This window comes from Pecten maximus, chromosome 7 (assembly GCF_902652985.1).
Source record: "Pecten maximus chromosome 7, xPecMax1.1, whole genome shotgun sequence".
Lineage (NCBI taxonomy): Eukaryota > Metazoa > Mollusca > Bivalvia > Pectinida > Pectinidae > Pecten > Pecten maximus.
Genome location: NC_047021.1, coordinates 38,730,205 through 38,752,822, shown reverse-complemented (window position 1 = coordinate 38,752,822; position 22,618 = coordinate 38,730,205). Strand labels below are relative to the sequence as shown.

Genomic DNA, 22,618 nt, shown 5'->3' with positions numbered 1-22,618 from the left:
TGTATGTACAATGTACCTTTATTTGTTTCTTTCACTTATTTCGTTATGTTATAACTCTCGAAAATGTTTTTACTTATTTAAAGTATTGTCAAAGATTACTTAAAACGATCAAGAGGAGGCTGTATGTCGCAAAATTCTTGACACTTACTTGAGTATTATGACAAAAATTGGCGGGTTTCAATGCGGTGAAGGGAGAGCATTATTCTGATTGGTCAATAGCTAAAGTTATATCAGCATAATGATGACATAAGCAGTTATTATATACGTTTTGAGAGTAGTCGATACTTTCTTATGTTTTACTAGTAAAACTGTGATGTATTATAATAGATAATTTGTTATGATACAATAAGACTATGTTGTGAGTGTACAAAAAGGAATAATTCATAAAGGGAAAGATTTAAATGGAAACTCATAAAAAGTACAAGAATAAGTCCACGAAAGTTTATACCCACGAAATAATTTGAAAGCTCCAAACCACGAAAGAATGCACGCACGGACATTTAATGTCATACAGTAGTAGTATGATCGTCAAAGTCAATCCACCGCTTGTTATTTATTTAAAAACAAAACATTGATGAATGACGTTATATATGGAATGTGGTCTTTCTGAGCTCTACTGATTTTAGAATCACATGCAAAGTCGGGAAGGGAAGAGGCATTAAATTTGTTCCTTTTGTTAGTTACATTATGAAACCCTTCCATGGACACATATAAAACTATTATTTGATACCATTCCCATGATATCAAATTCTGTAGGATTACATTTGCTTTTAGACATCAATTTCATAAAACCATCTTGTAATTTCATTCGTAATATGTTACGAAAGCAACACGTAATCGTATTACATTGTTAATGCTAACTTTCCTTTTTTTGACGTGTGGTGTTGTAATGCATTAAAGTCAATAATAATTCAAACAGGTGCATCATGATCAGAAATGCTTTTCAATTCCAACGCCTTCTTCTTTAGGACCAGTTTGAATAGGGTTCTTGAAGACGTAGTATCTTGCCATTATGAAAGCCAAATATATATCCGAAAAGCGATCGTAGGGGTAAAATTTGATGAAATACTCAATCGACTGACTTGAATCGTTATGTTTGGTTAGTAGGTTCCTGAGATGAAAGAAACTACCTTGACCCAATTTCAAATCACAGGATCATCTATGTTAAAACACAAAAACGACTTATTATGGTAGACCGAAATGCTTCGAGTGATGATATTTATATGTTATGCTTCTGGAATGAACAATGTTTCTGAAAAGAAATTAATTTATAAGACCTATATTTATCGTCGAAGGGGACTGTATTTGTTACATGTAAAACAATTAGATGACCCTTTACTAACACGGCAATCAGGATACATGACAGGTAGGGCCGCGGTGTCCGAGTGGTCAAGGTGTCCCGACACTTTATCACTAGCCCTCCACCTCTGGGTTGCGAGGTCGAAACCTACGTGGGGCAGTTGCCAGGTACTGACCGTAGGCCGGTGGTTTTTCTCCGGGTACTTCGGCTTTCCTCTACCTTCACCTGGCACGTCCTTAAATGACCCTGGCTGTTAATAGGACGTTAAACAAAACAAACCAAACCAAACTAACAAGGCAATCATGATATATGACGTGGGGCCGCGGTAGCCCGCCACCTCTGGTTTGCGAGTTCGAAACCTACGTGTGGCAGTTGCAAAGTACTGACCGTAAGCCGGTGGTTTTTCTCCGGGTACTCCGGTTTTCCTCCACCTCCAAAACCTGGCACGTCCTAAAATGAGCCTGGCTGTTGGATGTTAAAAACAACAAAAAAACCTGACAGATAGGCTCCTTGGATGAAGCCTAACAAAGTTTGTGGGAAGAAATGACATTGACTTAAGTTGCTTAAACTAAATAAAGACTACTGATTAATTATAGTGTCCAGGAGCTTGACATTTTGTTAGTAGATTCCTTGTATGAAGACGACAAAATATAATATCATTGACTCTTTGCCATACCACATAAGTCAAGTGACTTGAAGATAAGATATAAATAATGGTATATGGCCATTTAAGTATATCGAGGTATTAAAGTGAATCACATTGATCCAACCTGAAGGTCACATGGTTCAAATACATTGAAATCTTGAAACGACTTTGAGGTCTGAATAACCAAAAAGTCACCTGTAGCAAGCAAGCTGTAATTGAGTACGTTGCGGGAATGAACTAAATTACTACGACAAATAATATGGCTTTTTTCATGTGATGTTCCAAAGATTTGTAGTAAATTTTCCCCAGTAGAATGAAATTATTGAATATACTGTCTTGTCGACACTTCTGCAAAGGTCTCGGTGCCATGCAACTATCTCGGGAATTTTCTCTTATTCAGCTTTTACATAGTTGCTCGTTCTTTCTTCATCATATGAAATTATTGTGTACAAAGCGATTCAGGCCCATTATGCCTTTTGTTCGGAATACTCATAAATCATCGTATAACACAAATTAACCAATGTAATAAATCAAAGGAAGCTAAAAATTTGAACTTTTATTTTTTAATTCAATTTCAACAACAAAACAATTTAATGTCAAACAGAATGTTTGCATTGGCTTTATTACAGCAACGTCGTAAATATATTTCTCGTACTAAATTTAGAATTAGGTTTGTTGATAGGAAATATTTGAGATTTCCCGTAAAACGTATTTTCATGGATTTTTCTCACTTCGCTATGAGCCATGTGTCAAATGCATACTATTATTTTTACCTTGCTAAAAGCAATATTTACACCTACGTGAATACAAGCAGTGGCCCTGGGATACATTGGAATGTAATGATACGATTTGCCTCAAACATTCTGAAATTTGGATTATAACATCATTAGGCAGTGCAAGTAATACTGTTTACTTTTGTCTAAAGTGAATGGTCCATGGTCCTGTACAATGGCTGGTCCCAAGATGTTAACGGTCAGAGTAAAAAAATGTGAGAATGTTTTAACCCTCTGAGATAACCTCTCGCATCCAATCGTGGTATGCTGTCATTCGTGTGAGAACACTGGGATATCCCTTCCGGTTGCACTCATCTGACCCCCAGGAAACCACGCCCACCAAGTAGAAGTGTCCTTTGTATTTACAAGACATTGGACTGCCGGAGTCGCCCTGTAAAACAAAATAAAAGGAAAATACAATAGGAAGTTTTAATTCGCAACTACACTATACATTATTTAAAATAAATAAGTTCAAGTATAGTATGATGTAATTGCAAAGATAGAATATCTTTGTATTACATACGTTTACAATCCAATATCAAAACAGATTTGCGTTAAGATATTCGAGATCATTTTTATAACGAGAACAAGAAAGAACAAATGACATACCCAAAGGTCCGATAAACAGACACTAGATTTTACTCAATAACAATGGACTTACCAGACAAGGCCCCTTTGTTCCATCTCCAAAGCAGAGCATGGCGTCATCAATCTCTCGTTTCCAGTATTTGCTACACTCCTCGGCACTGCTCACATGACCACGTACCTGTTGCAATTTTGTCACCTCCCCGATACCTGAAACCAATTACAAGCATTGATAACATACAGAGAACCTCACCAACATCAATTGTACCGTCTCAATAATAAATAATAAACTGTAAAACTACTACTTATTTTCGCGGAGACTTATTCCGCGTTTTCATGCCTGATGACTTTTCGCGGAGATTTGATTTCGCGTTTTACATCCATAAGAGGCCTACAGTGCTGTGATTTAAACTATTTTGCGGCGATTAATTTTCGCGAATTTTAATTACACGCGTTATATAAGAAAATTAATCTCCCGCGAAAACAAGTTGGTTTACAGTACACTATATATACAATGAAAAGAGATGATTTTACGTACCCTTCGTTTCTCCCCATCCTGTGACATAACACTCTCCGAATCGTTCTACGTCATAAAGGCTAATGTGGTTATCAGCATCAACATTTTCCAGGGGAGCTTCTCTTCGGTATCTCCACAAATATTCGGTTAACTCCGGGAATCCTTCTCTCGTGGCTTCCTCTCTCATGAGTTCTTCTTCCGCCGCTCGTTCCAAAGCCTCTTCCTCTCGTCGTTTATTGATAGCGTTGGCTGAAGGAAAACGGGGGTCTCCGTGAGTGGGGAGACATATAGGACGAGTGTATGGGGAGTTCAGATCCACGGCTTCGGACAGCTCAACCAAGGCAATGTCATGACGATAGTGGTGGTGGGAGGGAAGAGTTTTATTGTTAGCAGTGCCTTCAGATCCCTTCCGGTAAAATGGATGCTGAAAAAAAGAAAGAATTTGTTTTGTATAGTATTAGGGCTTAAGAATTTGACAATAGTCTTACCTAAGAAATGTTTAATCAATTACACACCCCTTGTTTCAACACGCCTATACATCTTATTGTATATTTGTTTACTATATCTCAAATCCTATGAGAAGCTTATAGTTGAATATAAAAAAACAGATTCAACAACGTTAACATCAAATTGAAAATGAGTGATGAACCAAACCGGAAAACAACATTGGAAGCGATGACAATGAAAGCAAGCAGAAGGGCCTGCTTATTCTCTTCCTCACGAAAAATAGAGAAACACTTAAATGCTCCGAAAGGACTGATTACTGATGACTGTACAGACTAAACATTACTATCATCCAATGAACACGATTTCAAATAAGGTTACTATAAGAAAGTCTACGACAAGTGAAATTGAGCTATTGTTGCTGCTGCTGAGGATGATGATGATGATGATGCCACTCTCGCACAGTTACTATACATATACATGTCGGCGAATGTAGTTACCTTAATGATTCGTTTGATAGCCACGTCCCTCCGGTTGTGGTCTGTTCCTGCGATATCATGGACACCAACACTCACTCTCCAGTGGGAAGCTGTGTTCAATTGTCTGTCGAAATAGTTTATATGTTACTGAATTTGAAAAAAACTGAAAGTGGTTCTTGTACAAAAGAAACACAAGATATTAACACCATTCAAAAATTAGAAACAGTGGAGCCAAAACTTAGAGACAAATCAAACAATTATGATAGTGTATTGGTTAGGTCACGAATAACCAAATCTAAGTTAAGTAATAGTCAATAAACATAATTTTGACTTCATTCGTTATTATTTTAAGTGCTCTGATTAATAAATCTCTACTTAAATCATTCAAATACATCGTGCATGTTATTCAAAATATTAATTTATCTTAAATCTTGGACATCTTCACGAGTTTTTTTTTTCATACGTTACTTTCCTGTCAATATTCCATCGTTAGAAATAACAAGGATGGGATAGACTTACCTTTTAAAACAGTGAGCTGCTGTAACCACCCAACGGTCGTTGATGAGGGCACCCCCGCAAAGATAGGCACCACTCATATACCGGAAGGCCACTTGCCATGGCCACGCCCCTGGCTTTGAGACACTTCCGCCAATAATTCTCTTCACACGTTGATTGAAAAATGGTTGTCCACACTCCGAGCCTGACAAAAATTACAATGATAGTAGTTAATGTTTAATGTTAATATTTCGAGCTAACGTGGTATATGCTATCAATGCTTATTCGAATTGCATTACCAAAATTCAATGATTCAATGTTTGAAAAAAAAGAGAAAAGAAGATAAGATCAAAATGTTTCCTTGTAAGAAGAGATTCCATAAGTACACACCTGTGTTGATCGTATTCGGCAGATCATAATTTGGTTCTTGTGGCTGATCACCTAATGGGAGTTCTTCATCATCAAAGGGTAGTTCCTGTTCAGGACGCTCTTCCTCAAGAGGTAGTTTGTGAAGTATTTGTTCCGGTATTGTGGTTGAAGTAATTACCACGTCCGCCATTTCAATGGTAGTCGTGCTCGGTCTGTTGGTGGTAGTGGTGGGTGTGGTGGGTGCTGGAGTGGTAGTGGTCGTGGTACTGGTTGTAGTAGTGGTAGTAGGTGTTGTTGATGGTATGGACTCCGTAGTCGTTTTCTTCTTTGCTTGTTGCATTTGTTTAACTGTAAGTACAGAAAGAAATTGACATAGTGTATCCCATTTTGTCACTATATGTATGGACATCTTATGACACAATTATGTTGACAAACTCTTTGATACTCTCATCGATTCAGGCTTTTGATTAGTCATGGCTTTACGTTTTCAAAACGTCTATAGTCATACTATCGGTGCACCATGAACTTTCCCATTGAATTACCATCCTGATGCGCTATCTTATTTTAAAATTAAAAGTTCATATTTTGCGTCCCGATTCCCCTCTCGAATAACAACGAATAATAACGACTTATTAACAAACCGCAATGCTAACTTAAAATCAATTAATCAAGTGAACAAGATCCTAATAGAGTCAGTGTATTCTGCCTCATCGACGACACCCGCCATACTAGTCCAAATTAAGTCACCTTCTAAACATGAGAGCTAGAGTGATGACAATGGAACCATTAAGTATATTAACAAGCATTGCATTTTCGTCTGTCTTCATATCCCATAATGAAATAGAACATTTTGATATGAGATCATGACATCGATCATAAACATTTTCCATTGTCCCATGGAGACATTATTCTACTAACATGAAGACATGAGCAAGCCCAACAATACAAACCCTATTTAGCATAGCGTAGGCAAAATAATAACAATAATATTAGGCAATACACGGATGTTGATCTCATTGGCGATTTAAACGGTATGGAAATGACCTCCGATTCTGTATGTTGACCATATTAGACATATCTTATGAATACAATTGGGAACAGCAGAGTAATTATTCATGCATCGTTAACACAGATTTCGAAAATCCAAAATATGCTGTTAAAGATCGATCTTAATCCAAAGAAGATATTTGTGCGGTCTCATGGACATAAACAACCCATTGTCGCTATGAAGTTGCATAATTTCAACAACAGCTGACAGATAGAATACATTGAAGAAGCAATCAATTCGGTCGGGATTGTAAAGGGAACATATTACACTAGATTCGTGTAAGGCATTATATTCATCTTCATGTATTACGTCATAAATATGTAGGCAGTGGGTATGAGATGCCAAAAGTTACTGATATATGAGAAACTTAGTAATTTTATTTTCCTGTTTAAAACACCATGTTTGATAGCAGAGAAGCAATTAATTTCTATCACTGGTTTTCAATATCAGGTTTCAGTATAAATTAGAAATATGATACACTTTATTGGTGTAACATTTGAAAGCAAAACAGATGCGTCAAGTTCTTCTGATAAATAGAGAATTCACAATTGTACAATAGGTGGACAAACGAAGATCAATCATAAATATGACATATGATATATATATATATAATTGCTTTAAACCGCCATTTGCTCCTTCTATAGACAATATGAAGGAAGATGAAAGATCAAAACCGTCATAAATAAAGTTAAACATAACAAATAGTGCACTAACCACCTAACTCGATGAATTTCTTATTAAAGAGTCAGTACGTGTGTATGTACAGATATGTTTCATTTCAGATGATATACGAATGGTTTTTTTTTTGGTCAAAACTATAAAATCGATCGTTAAGTGGCTTGTCGCTGGAGGTGAGGAGCTTTATAATCAATACGGAACATGTCCAGATTTTTAGACAGGACTGCTCTTTGCTACAATTTACGAGACATATTAATGTACATCTTTAAAAGGAGATATATTTCCGGAGAGGAAATTACAGAGCTTCACGTTATATTCCTCTTCATAATGGAGTCGTAGACACATTTTTTATGTGCTTCCTTAATGTCAACGCGTATTAAAACCACATTTCTGAATATATCTCTCACTCCAAGCGATATCCTGTCGTGATGTTTGTGAACGCTGGTTCTCCATCAACATCTCTCCTCACGTGACCATGGCTGTTGCGAGGACGTTTAACCTCGAACGAGCAAGACAGTGACCTAGTGTCATGGAAGACATCAATGCTATACCTACTCGGTATATATTTTATTGGTCCATTAGATAAATAATGTTTGATATTTTAACCACAGCATAGAATGAGAAAATGTTGAGAAGTGGAAGCAACATAAAGGACAAAGTTATAGACGATTGGTGAACGGTGCCGAGTTTCCTAATTGTAAAATACCTTGGTAATGCGGGGCACAGAGAGGAAACGCCACCTGTGGATGGACTTCCATAGGTAATCCCGAGCAATGTGTTGACAAAGTTACCTATATAATCCGGGGGAAACCCGTAGCTTACCTAGATAATCTGGAACACAGCAATGGTATCCCTCAGCAGCACAAAGAGGAATCGCCCACTTGTGAACAAACTTGTAGGCACACTCTTCACGACATTCGCCCGCCAAGTAAGGGCAAAGCTCTACCGGAAAGTCCACGGCATTAGCTATTGAAAAGATATAAATCTACGTGACTATATGACAAACTATGCTGTTCACAAAACAGGCTTTACATCGTTCTATGAATTTATCTTTAAGGAATTGATTTTTGTTTTATAATTTTGGAGAATTTTAGGATGGAAAGACAATGACTTATCTCGTAGATATAATATCTACCTTAAGACATGTTTATATCTTCTGGTTAATAAATAAATAAATAAATAAATAAATAAACAAATAAAACAAATAAATGAATAAATAGATAAATAAAATAAATGAGTACTACAAATACGAATATGATGGCGTCAATGACCTTTGCACATTGTCATTAACATATTTTGTTCCCAAAATATCTGTCGATTTGAATCAGTTTCACTACTGCGTTGCGGACATTGACATATTTTGGTCCTTCTGTTGTTACTGTTTAAATCGATAATCATATCTTGTTTTGGAAAGAATTCGAAGACTCTTAGAAATATTGACAAATATATTCCTGAAGTTCTGACATATTTCATATTTTGTACATGAGCTCCTCTGAACTACGAGTATCAATAAGGATAATCTGTGTGTATATATGAGAAATATATTACTTAAACTGATGAAGCGGGCTGTTGGAATCCAAGAGATCAGAAGGACGGAAACAAGATGTTAGTTGATATATTTTGTATTTTTGTACATTTTGTCTGTTTCATTGATCCACAAATATTTTGTAGATAATTATCTTCGTAAAATATTTTGACGAACATAAAAATAATCTTTTGAAAATATGACTTCCTGTCGTATTTTTGGAAGGATGTAATTATATCAAAATAAAACCTTACTTGATAACCTCAGTGCATTCATTCGATAACATCAATTACTAAAGCGATATGGAAATAAATATCTTCATACATATATTTTTATCTTTAAAGTGCGAAGACTGTTTAAGTGGTTAAACCGGAAATGACGTAAACTCAAAGATTAGTTTAACTTCTTAGTCCTATACCGCCCTATGTTGGTTAGATTAAATATCAGTGCTAAAAATAAAGGTCCAGGCGCCATGTACTCTTCTCAAACTTTCCAAAAATCCCATTCTAAAACATGGTTGAGCTAATGTTGACTGATTATCGTTAATTTCTCATTAGGTATGCTTGTTGAGAAGGAATGTCGGAGTGTGAGAAGTGAAGACAGCCTGCATCTCTCAGGCGTAATCAAATTTATTGGATCCAATCTGACAAATTAAGAAAGAATTTACACAGTTTCGATTGTCGCCTGATAAATCTATTTTAGAATGAACACTACGTCTGCATATCCACCAGCAGCTGTGGAAGTACCTGATTTAGAATGATACCAGCAGTCATGATAATTGGTTTGAAATACGACATTCTTGCAGTGTGTTCATGACGACTATACACTATATTTATATAGTATATCTTCATATATGAAATTCCAAACTTTAAAACATTCCGGTCAAACTTGTCATCCAGACATTTAATAGATAAAGAAATACAAACGAGTGTTTGACACTTAGCGCATACATAAAACATTTCGTTAAATGTATCAAGTAATAGCTCACGTTTGTAACGCGTCATAATATTTTTGATAAATTTGATTAAAATCGGGATGAAAATACCCATTTAACGATCGCTGGTTCGTTGAGGTCTACTAAAAATAAATGTTTTGGCTATTTACGTCGGCAACCACCAAGCTGTTATCGTTCCATATCAAGATCTTCCTCTTGTATTTCTAGCATGCTCTCGCGGTGTTCACCACATGCTGAAAGCTAATACATGCCAGAACAGTATTCTCAAAGCATTGACAGCTTAACAAACGATTTCTGTATTTGTTGCCAAAGAGAAAGAAGTATTTCTTCACAATTCTGAAAGTTCTTTTAGTAATCTTTATCACTGACACCAAGGAAGTGAAAACCAACTAAAACTTTTGATCTAGTTGGCGTGTTTAGGTATGTAAAACATAGTTTTGTTTCCGTTTTTTAAAGGCGTAAGCTAAGCTCATATCTTTGAGGAACCATGTGTGGAACCCCTGGAATGGTGCTTATCTTAAACTTACCGCCTACAAATTGCTACCTAACGAACTATAGTGTTGGAATTCCATTCATAAAACTCCATGAGGGGACGAGTAAACGAACCCTTAGATCAATGACTTCAACAAGTATCGAAATTTTCCATCCTTCACATATTTGGCAGTTATGGCAAGGTCATTCAATGTGCTGGTAGTCAGCATTTTAATGTTTACCAAGTGTAAAATATTGAGATAAGTATATTTTCTTTTGGTTTTACTTCACCATAAATATACAATGCAATTGATGATATCTTAAAAAAAAACATACGATAAAATAAAGATATTTATCTTGTAACATTGTTTCAATAACATTATAAAATCTAGAATCATCCTTTATGCATTATTTCAAATTGTGAGTATTTTTTTTTAATTTCACAAAATTAGGCATTTCTTCTATTTGAGTAAAACTAAAAAAAATAATATCGTTCAAACATTGATAAAAGTCCGTCAACAGCGGTCTGGACATATGTGATATAAGGATGTTTTAGCTAATGTTGATTACCTGAATTAATGAGTTTAATGATATGTTCGACCGAATGAATTAAAATATGAATGTCCTAGGCAGCGCAAAGAAGATAATATAAACACATTTTAAAGGTTATAAAAAAAATAAAAAATAAGAATAAGTCAAAATTAGAAATAATCAGAAATCCTAATCGACAGCAAAAAGGATAAAATGACTTTTCAAATTGATAATTTAAAATTGTAGTAAATATGTTCAACCAGCTTATTCTTCAATCTTTTTCGCACATTTTGTATTTCACCTATTTGGCTCCCACTCTCAAAAATATAGTTTTAATGATAAAAACCTTGTTACAAATAGTAGTCCGTGGTATTTAAAGATACATGTGTGCTTTGAACAAAAATGCCATATCTGTCCACCGGAAATAGGATGTAATAGTTGTTGTTGTTATTATTGGCACTGATGATGGACATTTTCATTTACCTTCAGTAATTGGGAAGGCCCATCCATCAATCCCCATATCATAACAGGAAGTCCCCATCGTTGCCATTTACGCATTCAGGATAGAGTTTCATAGATGGTTTGCAGAAAGTATAGAATTTTCTTACTTGCTATTTCTGGAAGCTAAATTACCACATTTATGACACTAATATCTTTATATCTAAATATCTGCGATGCTAAACATTCGATCGGTACTATCTACTACTATCCATCCGTTAGTCCCCACCTGTTCTATCGGAGGGGATCTCATATTTATATTAACGGACACGTATAAATTGGCGGTATAAGTCGTTATTTGTACTCTTCTGGCAATGCACTTCATCAAAAGTTCACCAAACCAACTGCATGTAGAGTGCAACTTCATGTCATTGAAAATATAATAAAACGCAAGAAACATTTTTTTCTTCAAAGGTAATTAATTTATTTTGTTTAAGTTTTCGTTGAAGTTGATATTATTCCGTACATACAAATAGAATATGTTCTCGTTTTATTAATTCTGAGTAAGATAAAGAACTATGTTTGCACGTGATTTGTTTGAATAACACTTTCTAACTTTAGAAAACAACATTTCACTCTAGTCACGGTTTAAAATGAGTAAAATTAGTCACTAATAAAAAAGGTTTTGGCTCCTAAAACTTCGTACCTTCAAACAACATCTTAAGCAGCAGTCTGTATAATTTTTTACATATCGAGCTGTATTATTTTTTGTAAAATAAGTTGTAATATAATGTATTCCTTTTCTATTTCCATTTGTCTGGTATACGTGGTAGTTTAATATTTTGAAATAAAAAAATCCAAACTAAATTATAACTGCAATATTGATTGTTTATATGTATGTTCTAAGGATTAAAACAATAATCTAAACTGCAGATGAGTTGTTTTTTCGAAAGAAGGGACCAGATTCAGAATTAAGTTGCCTCTTACAAATCATGCAATGGTGATAACAGGTATAATGCTTACACCTTACCCAGTTGGTCATATGCTCTATTTATAAAAAAAGGAATATTGGTCACGGAACGACAACGTTAAATAAGTCATTTAATACTATGAAATAAAGCAATGTTCAACAGATCATATGGCAGTGCAAAATATGTTTTTTTCTTTACGCAAAAGGAAACCCAACAAAAGATATTAGAAGAAGCCTAGATATGGATATCGTCAATTGGTAATATTGTCTACATTATTAAAACCGTCTCGGCAGATCACTCGAAATAGCCCAGACAATTATATATCGATCACAGCCACAGTATCGCCTATAAGTATTCAAATATCTCTATAACAAGTCCGGCATCGGTCAAGGTTTACCTAGGTCCTCGGTGATCAGATATACGTCACACTCTCCATGTCATCAGAGTAATTAATGGAGTCGATAATTGTGAATGATCATTCCTCATGGGGTCATATGGTCACTTCAGTGATAATTTACAAGCATTGTCAGATTGCAAACCTGGTATCGATCATGAGAGGTTGCTGGCCCTGAGAATCATGTAATACTAGTTTTGTAACAGCTGGTCTTTGAGAAGATTCTTACACTCGATATCAGTTCACGGATCAATCCATGGTCATTGTACGCCATTTGGTATGGATGACGTTATAACAATATACAATAATATTGGTAAGTTATGTATGTACTTAGTGATTGCATAATCAGCATGACAAGAGACAAAATCTAGAATGATTCAAGTAACGTACGATTTAACTCAGGTGCTTTGATAATGACAACCAATTAATGTTTCAGTATAGCTAACCTCTAAATAGCGTCACTACATTTGCTTACTTATCCGATTGAACAGCGAAAACGAGGATATGTACGTACTGGCATTCATCATATGACATCATCATATAACTAGTACGTCACCTTATAGAATAGTATATGACTTGGTAGGTATCAAGAGAATTCATCTGGTATGAAGTACGTCATAAGACTTCTAGGGATCGAATTCGAAAACAAATAAATTGAATCTTCCGCATGATAGCTCTCTTGTAAATTAACAAATCAATTTATCAGTAAATGCATTATGCAAACAAGCATATCTATATATAAACAATTCATTAACACTGACGATGAACATTAATAATTATGAGATAATCTGACGTCAAAATGCGCCGATGCTAAGTTTATTGGTATACAACGATAGATAACAAATCATGTGAAATTATCACGTATGTTGTCCGCCACATGCAGAACTCTATAGACACCAGTGCATAACATAGCTAAATCAATACTGAATCGACACTGAAAAGAAATATTTAAGATGAAATTTGACAAGTTGACAAGTTTGTGCATTTCAATAATTCTACCTTTGGAAACGGATCTGGTTTGAATATTAAAATGATTTCCTTCCTTCGCAATTTTTATCTTTATTAATATTTCATTTTTTTCTTTTCCTGGTCAAATTTCCAGAACGGATGTTTAACATTCAGATATATTTTACACCAACTACAATAAGAAAATATAATATTTTACGCCGATATCTTTCCACTAAATTATCAATGAGCTGATTTCAGTTTCTGTTTATAGTTTTATACGTGTTTTAATGGTGAGATAATTCATGATTGTGCTATTTTGCTTTAATTTTATAGCATCAAAATAGGAACGTATACAGTAATCGTGACGTCTAACGATTCTAATTACAAACACGAAAATACATATTTTGCAAAAAACAAAAATATATATATATTTGGTTTTGGTTTCGAATAATTACATAAAATTAACACAGTATTAATATTTTATTTGTACTCATATCGCTCAGATAGAACCGTCTCATTAATTTTCATTTCATTTTGTTTCAGTGCAGCAATCTAGTGCAAATCCCAAGTGTGTAGATGAAGCTTGAGTTTAATTTTACAGCCCACGCACAAAACGTAATGTTGATTCAATGTCGCAACATTCCCATACATTTCAGATTCTATTTCGGGGTTTTCTGATTTTTACGTTACATAATCAGTCATTTTCATCTAATTACGGAATTTATCACTGATGAAAAATGGATATAGGCAGTGATATTTGCTACTGTGGTCTGCTTAATTTCTTTTTCGTTTTGTTCCAACCAGTTTTTGGATTGTGTATATGCATATACGCATTTTAATTAAACTCTCCAGACAAAAATTAATAAATAATTAAGATTTGTTCTCAGATAAAATAAATCTTTGCTTTTTTTTCAGGATTTTATACAATATCAGAAATGCTATACATGTCCTTCACACGAGTTAAGAAGTCACTGCTTTGTTCATAAATCAAAAAGAAAATGACACGAACACTGTCAATTAATCAGGTTTTCAATCTCCATTATGTTAACAATATTCTGACTGAAACGGTGATATCAGTTCAAGAACAAAATTATGAGACAAAATAATGGATTACCAAAGTCGTGCGTAGAAAATTTGCAGTTTTATTGTCATGATGCATTGCAAAATATCATGTAAAATTGAATTGAGGGAAATATGAAGATAGCATTCAGTGCAAATTTGAATTCGAACAAACGCTAAAAACGCTTGCGTTCTCTCATCACGATAAAAGCGTAACCGAACACATCAAAAGTACGAATGCTAAATCCAGCGTATTTTTTTTATACATTTCTCCCAAATTTTTAAAAGTCGATAACGTTTTAATTGCACGAAGTTTTAATCTAATATACGATCAGACTAAAAGGCTGTTGATTTAAAATAAAACTTACCTGCTAAACAGGGCAGCCAGAAGAGAAGCTGGATTATCACTGCAATCGATGACATGTTGAGAAGCTTGTAAAACTGCTGCTGTGAAACTGGATAGTAGATATATTATAGATATGAAAAGTCAGTATCTGCTGTTTTTCTGGTGGTGCTGAGAGTGGAGAATTCGCGAGACGAGTGAAGAATTTCACACTCCCAATCGGTTTTATAGGCGATGTTTTTTTAATATTTGTGACGTGCGGATCGAACTATCCTCTACTGGGTATGCGTGACTGGTGGATCGCGTCACCGGAAGTTGCTCCAAATATGGTAATTCAATTTGAGGAATCCAAAGTTCCTGATGCCGGAACTGAAAAAAATTATCAACAACAGGTATTCATAAGTTAGCCTACGAATTTTGACATACTTTGATCTTAAAATGTTATATAGATATAAGTAGAAAGAAAAGCATGCCAATTATAAACACATTTTAATATGCTTTTGAATACTGATATTTCAAGATTTAAAGAAAAAAGTTGAGATAGTTTCTGACACTCTGATCAATGTAAATGGTGATTATTTTCGTTAAAAGAAGAAACATGCATGCATATTTTGGCCTGTTACAAACATTGATATATTGTTTTGCCCCGATATGAAAACATATTCTGTAATATAAAAACATATACAATGCATGCATTTCTGCTAAATCAGATGTAACAATAATTAGAAACATCTTTAATAACTAACCTCTGACATTAGTAACAACCGGAATATCAGTGATATCAGTAATATCAGATTATATTAATATTATTAACATTTGAAATAAATAACACTTTCTGGAACGTTTATTAGTAACACACCCGGAATTAGTATTATCTACAATTAGTTATATTAGGATTTGGTAAAATTAGAATTACTATGTCTGGAAGTAGACTAGTAGCACATAATAGAATGTATACATTCTATAATAGGAAATGCGTTAAACTAGTAACAGCGATAATAAGTTACATATAAGATAAGTTACACATGGAGATAGTCACAGCTGTAATAATTACTACATAAACAAAGTAACACGGGGGATTAACCACGCCAGTTTCGGAATGAAATATGACACATTTTTAGCAAGCACCCTACGTTTGCGGTAATGTTGGTTAACCTTCCTCTGAGATAAGATAAACATTTTCTAAGGATCGCATGATTGCCTTTTTATTGCAGTAATATTTAGAATCTATCTGCTATAAAATTACACTAGGGGTATCACATCATTGGACTATCTCTAGTTATAAACCATATTTCTGTGTCAGAGAAACAGATTTCACAATAATAGCATTTGATTTGAACATTTCAATCATGAGTTTATAAGCTGTCGGTAAAGTCTAATCATTTGCACAGAGATTAAACGTACGTTTAATGATATAATTGTCATCAATATAGAGTCTACTGGAATTTTTTTTATTGGTATTGTAAATTTACTCCCAAGAGTAAAACGTTTCAAACATTTCATCTGTATATGTCGATTGACATGGTATAGCTGTAGACGAACCATTTATAAGTATGATTTTAATATAAAGACAATGCATTACTCAATATAGTATATCTATATAAATCAATAATACGTTTTAAGTATACTAAATCTATATAGTTGATCTATAAATTGACTACGAAATTGTATAAAATATTGTGCAGAATCTTTTATTTATCCGCAAAACACTTCTTCATTTAAATGAAGATAAAATATGAATAACTATTTCATAGATAATTGTGTTTTTTTTTTAATTTTCCTTAGCATTTGTATTATATATGAATATTTACAAAAATAATAAAATAACATTTTGTTTATGATTACATAATGGTGAGTGCAGCATCATCATATCAAAATATTCTTGATATGTTTGTAATGGACAGTATTTACCTTAATGCTCAAATCAAAACAATTATACAAAATTAAAACAAAACAATATAGTTTCAATCAAAATAGGCAGTGAGATAATAAAATGTGTACCTACCTATACCCAGATGTTCGCCAGCGCTGACCACACACAGCCACTGGTCAGTTGTAAGTCCTTGCGATGACCACTACTTATATATAGTTATTGGGTGATAACATTCCGCCAAGGCAACCTGATAATAAATGTTGATGATGCTGAAAGTGCCGCGCACCAATGAAGCCACGGCCGCCAGCAGTATTGAACACACAGCTTACTTCCACGGCATAGGAAGCTTCAAACGAAAATTCCAAGGTTTCCATATCACACTGTCGAACAAGTTGTCGTTATCTAAATCCTGACGAAAAAATGCACATGCTTGAGCAAAATTAGAATGAATAAAAAGAAATGTTATTATCATCTTATAAAATTCATATGGGTAAATATAGCTAAATCATATCAGTATCATTAAAGACAATGAAGGAACCACCTTAGCCGTATAATTGATTATAGACGAGTTAGGAATAAGACGATTTTGGACCGGCAATGTACTGAATGTGTGGCTTCTGGTCAGGGAAGCACGGACAGGTGTTTGTCTATTCTCACTATTGACAAACTAATTAAAACTATGATAGATACAATGACATTTGTGTTAAACGTAAATTATACATCTTAAAAGTGCCTGACAATGTTGATTGTATGGACGTCATCAGAATTGGTAGCTCATTAATAACGGTAAGTCAAGGTCAAGGTAAATCACATTTAGATTGTTAATGATATATAAAGTAAGCCAATAGTGGTAATTACTCGTTAAACAGTGACCATACTCGTACACGGGAGAGGTCAGTGACAATGGCATTTATAACTTGATAAATGACATTTAAGTTACAGTTACTCTGCTGATAAACATCTAAATGAGCTTAGTATTCCATGCTCAGGCTTAATCTAGTTATTTTTCTCGGAATTATACAGGTGAAGAGTCATTCTTTATACAAGGATATTTTGGGCCCATACTAGAATAATATGATGAAAAAATGATAAAAGGAACTAAAATATATCGTCGATATTCCGAGATTTACTGTGGATAAACAAGCGATTTCCTGAAACATTTTCTTACATTTATAAACAATATTGATATTGTTATTTATTATAATGAATTTCGGATAAAACTTAATTTTTGCTTTCGTGTCATAAACAAGTTGGGCTGTATCATGGTTTTTATTTTTCAAATACGCTGAATATTATATTGTGGTTTTACAGTATATTATCAGGGCATCATTCGAGATTTAACTGCACAATATTGAGTGACATCAATTGTTTGGGTTATTGAAGCGAAGATTCTATTGCAACGTCGAAATGCTTCCAAAATTAATTGGTTCCCCAATTCGACCTTGATGACGAAAATACTCCTATTCATAGCCTTCAACCTGCTTCACAGGAAATCTTGTATTGTTAAAGTTAATAGTGTAAGTTGAAGGGTTCCGATGAGCACTACTGGCGTGTAAGAGTCGCCTGTAGCGTCTTTTGTTCAAGTTCATGATGGTGCACTAGATATAATCGATGTATTTCTATTATAGGAAATCGCATTTCTAAATATGAAATTGAAGGACATATCAAGGTCTCTGTTATTTCTTTAAAAAACCTCTGTCCCACTCAAAAACAACTAATACAGAGAAATAACAAAATATATGATGTCAAAACGAACGAAATCATCGTCTTCATCACAGCAAAGGAAGATTTGCAGTTAAAGCCAAAATAAACAAATTGAGAAAATAAAGTAATGTTTTATAGATTTGTTTTATAAGGTTCATTTAGTAAGGAGTAAAATAGTATGCAAAATTATCCATCGGTATCATATTTGTTTTGTTCGTAGAAGCTAAAAAAAAAAAAAATAAAATGCGGTAATTAATATTCATATATGCCGTAAAACTAATTGACATTGTTATCCTGATCATCTTTTTGAGAACTCGAAATAATTTGCATTTGGCGAAGATTTACACGACGATTACCATCTCAATGAAGCTAAATAGGCTTACCCGTCAAGAACACTTGATTCTTATTCTTATTGTACATTTTCTTTTTCCACATCATCGACAATATATTGTGCACATTTAGGAGGAAACCTACGAAATAAGTGCTATTACTTTTGAAAATATGAGGAAATAACTAAATTAAATTTGAGTCCACTGAATTTTTGTATAATGGTGTATCTAAGGTATAAAAAACAGCACCAAATGCATAAGTATGATGTTGCTATTCGCAAAGATCAACAACAATAACTTCCACATTATATAAAACCGTTATCGGTCTTTATTGTAAAACAACATTCCTTTCAGGAATAAAAAAAATATTTTATTTCCGTTTCAATAGTTACTCCCCTATGATAACATTTCTGTTCGTTTCAGAGTGGTTACTGTTCTTGAAATAATTTGGTAGAAGTGATACGGTCTCTAAAGGATCACAGACGATCGATATTTGGCTTAGTGACTACTCTTTCGATTAGAAGATGATTATTTTTTGTCTTTTGACGATTATTTTTGGTTTACAGATTATTCTTTGCTTAAAACAATTATTCTTCGGTTTAGAGATTATTCTTTTGTTTAGATGATTATTCTTTGGCATAGACAGTTATTCCTTTGTAGAGACGATTATTGTCTGGTTTAGACGATTATTCTTTAGTTTAGAGATAATGTTTTTGATTTAATGATTGTTGTTTGGTTCAAACGATTATGTTTTAGTTTAGACGATTATTCTTTAATTCACACGAGTATTTGTTAGTTTTGACGATTGTTCAATACTCCGAACATACTAACATATCTATGACGAGATTCATATTCAAGGTGCATGTCTGTTGTGCTTTTTAGGGAAACATTCGATCTCTCTTGTATTGATTTCAATGGTATACACTTTACAATGCGCACAACATGCAAAAACAAATTTTAAAAAAAGAAAGAAAAAATGATATACTCTTCAATATGAAAATAAATGAAATATCAATTGATAAACCTAATGAAATTTTATAGATTTTTGTTTTGGTTTAAGATTTAAAACAAACGTATAAATTCATTATGTTGTTCTTTAGATACAATACTATGCAAATCCAAAGCACATTTGCATGCGGCACCTTAGTAAGTAGGTATGTCTACGTAGGTCTACCAATGGTGTCTCGACAAAGGAGGGGTTTAGGAGAAATTGACGAATGACTGGTAATTGGGGAATTATCAAGATTTTTAACGCTGATAGGGATGGCATCTTGATTAGGGTAAGCTGCACATGCATGTAGTCAGTCCAATGGAATTTCAAGGTTGTGGACACATGCATGTGTTTGTCTGATAAAACACTGCCACTTCCGGTCCGTAAAAAGTCTGTTTCAATTCATGTATAATCATTATAGATTGTATCGGTTTGTAATTCGGACACTGCATTTCATCATTTTACAAATAGTTATGGTAGAAATTCTACTTCATTATATCGCTTAGAGTCTTTCCTTTTTATTGAAATACGTCGTTTATGTTATAAAGGTAAATATGGTTCTTTTTTTTATTTTATCGTTTTCTTATTCCATTGCAATATATTTCAAGAAAACCTATCAAAGTTTAAAAAAAAATCCACGACAACTTCTTATACATTGTAATAGCAAAATTTTAGAGGAAAAAATCCACGATATCCTCAAACATCCACCATAATTTCGTAAGTAATTTTGCAGAATAAATATCTTGTGAAACTGAAGTATATATTTAATTGTGTATGAAGCTCACCTCACCTCTCCACCAATGATTTATACAAAATGTATTCAAAAATGTTGATGGGTAAACTTCGTACTTAAAATTTCTGAATTTACATGTATTTACATCACTACATGTACAGTAAAATTGAATTAGTGTATATTCATAAAAAACTTGATATTTCACATTCCACATATCCTTAAGTTTCCATTAATAGATTAAGAACATGCCAATTAAATGCTAAACAGATACATCAATGTATCTATTGATCTGAATTATTGATAATCTATTTATTCTGGTATTTGTGTGCAAATTACCAATATCAGGTACAACTTTCTGTCATTATAACACACAAATTATCCTTAAATGTACATTTCTACTCAGGGTGAAAATTGAGAGTATCTAATAGTCGCAGTCAGATGAATTGCAGCTAACAATACTAACTAGTTGAACTAGTAAATAAAATGTCTTTATGACATGATGAACAACATTGGAAATGTGCCTGAATTAAATAGATAAATAAATCAATAAATAACTAGATTCCTTTTTCCATGGAATATGGCGGTCAAGGCTTGTTTTATTACAAGGTCAAGTTAAAGAGAGGTTTTGACTGCTGTCAAAAAATTTTCTGTTCATGTTTTCAAAGGCCTTTGATACTTTTGCTATACTTGATATTTTTATGTCAGTGGAGTTATATTATTAGCGTCATTCAGAAGATTAAATTGGTCTGGTGTTATTTAGAGAAATACCGATTTAAAAAAAAAAAAAAAAGGATACAGTATTTCGTTAAAACTTTTCTCAATCGTTATCTTAAACAGCTGGCATTTGGATCTGTTTATCAAACACGAAGAACATTTCCATAGAAGGAGTATCAAACTGTACATCCGGATTCGTGCGTTTTTCATTCAATTGTCTTTTAATATGCACACGTCTCTCCTACTTTTAATAGATTTGCAGACGGAAAAGTCACGTGATCACTTGCCAGTATACAATCCAAATTTTATCTACGACACTGTGAAATTGCACATCAAGACAAAAAGTCTCTACGATGATTTTATTTCCTAAAGACACGTTATTTTGATAATCTCCGAGGATTTATAACTTTGTTTCACCGTTAATATTTTAGAAATAACATCTTAATTGTTCTATCTATGGAATTTTCATACATATGTACGCAAATTTTAAAACATCGTGTGTTTACTTTTACACCGAATCATGATTGTGACAGATTTTTTTTTGGAATATGATAAGTATGTGATTTTAAGACTTAAGCATGAATGGGTTAAATTAGAAATATTCTTACCATTTTATGTAAAGTTTAAAATTCAACCGGCGAAAATTCAATTGAGTAGAATTTATAACTTGTCTAGAAGTCTTCAAAATATATGGTAGGCGGTTACAATAATTCAAACGGAAATGTGTAACGAAAACACAGGGGAACAACACTTTAAAAAATATGAAAAACTACACCAAAGTTATTTAGTGCTTCAGTGATATAAGGGGCTAAACAAGAGTGAATGCCCAGGAGGAAAGGAAGTTAGGGATAACAACATTGGATAATATGGTTAAAGGGTATCAGAGCATATGTTTATTATTAATCAATGCATTATGAATACAACTGGGGTTAAACATCCACCATCAGAGTTTAACACTAAGTAACAATCTGAATAACATCTTCAAGTACAAACCTTGTACGTTATAATATATATATACAAGCTGTTTTTGTCTAATAACAAATGAAAATGATTACAGCTTATATAATATACGTCTTCACCTCTAAAGATCAAATTATGATCCTTTGTCGCTTTTAAAGCCGGAAATCTTCCATAGAAAAAAAACTCATATCACATCCTATTGAAACCTCATGTTAACACTTGCATAATACGTGATTATGTCTGGAATAATAAGTAAACGTTTTTAATGTTCTTGTTTCTTTCCACTCACTGTTAACAATGTCTAGACATAGACACTTTATAACCAGAAAGTCAAAATTCAGTTTC

At 33.5% G+C, this 22,618-nt stretch overlaps 1 protein-coding gene across 1 annotated transcript; it reads right to left on the bottom strand.

Annotated features, from left to right (window-relative positions):
* Positions 1-2,549: 2,549 nt before the first annotated feature.
* Positions 2,550-17,054, bottom strand: LOC117330793 (neurotrypsin-like). Its single transcript, XM_033889279.1, has 9 exons — positions 16,975-17,054; positions 14,995-15,338; positions 8,157-8,300; positions 5,630-5,956; positions 5,264-5,444; positions 4,766-4,868; positions 3,843-4,245; positions 3,381-3,514; positions 2,550-3,110 (listed from the first exon to the last, which is right to left on the bottom strand). Exons 2-9 carry the CDS (start codon positions 15,047-15,049, stop codon positions 2,946-2,948), a joined length of 1,512 nt encoding a protein of 503 aa, XP_033745170.1. The 5' UTR covers positions 15,050-15,338; positions 16,975-17,054; the 3' UTR covers positions 2,550-2,945.
* Between the last annotated feature and the right edge of the window lie 5,564 nt (positions 17,055-22,618).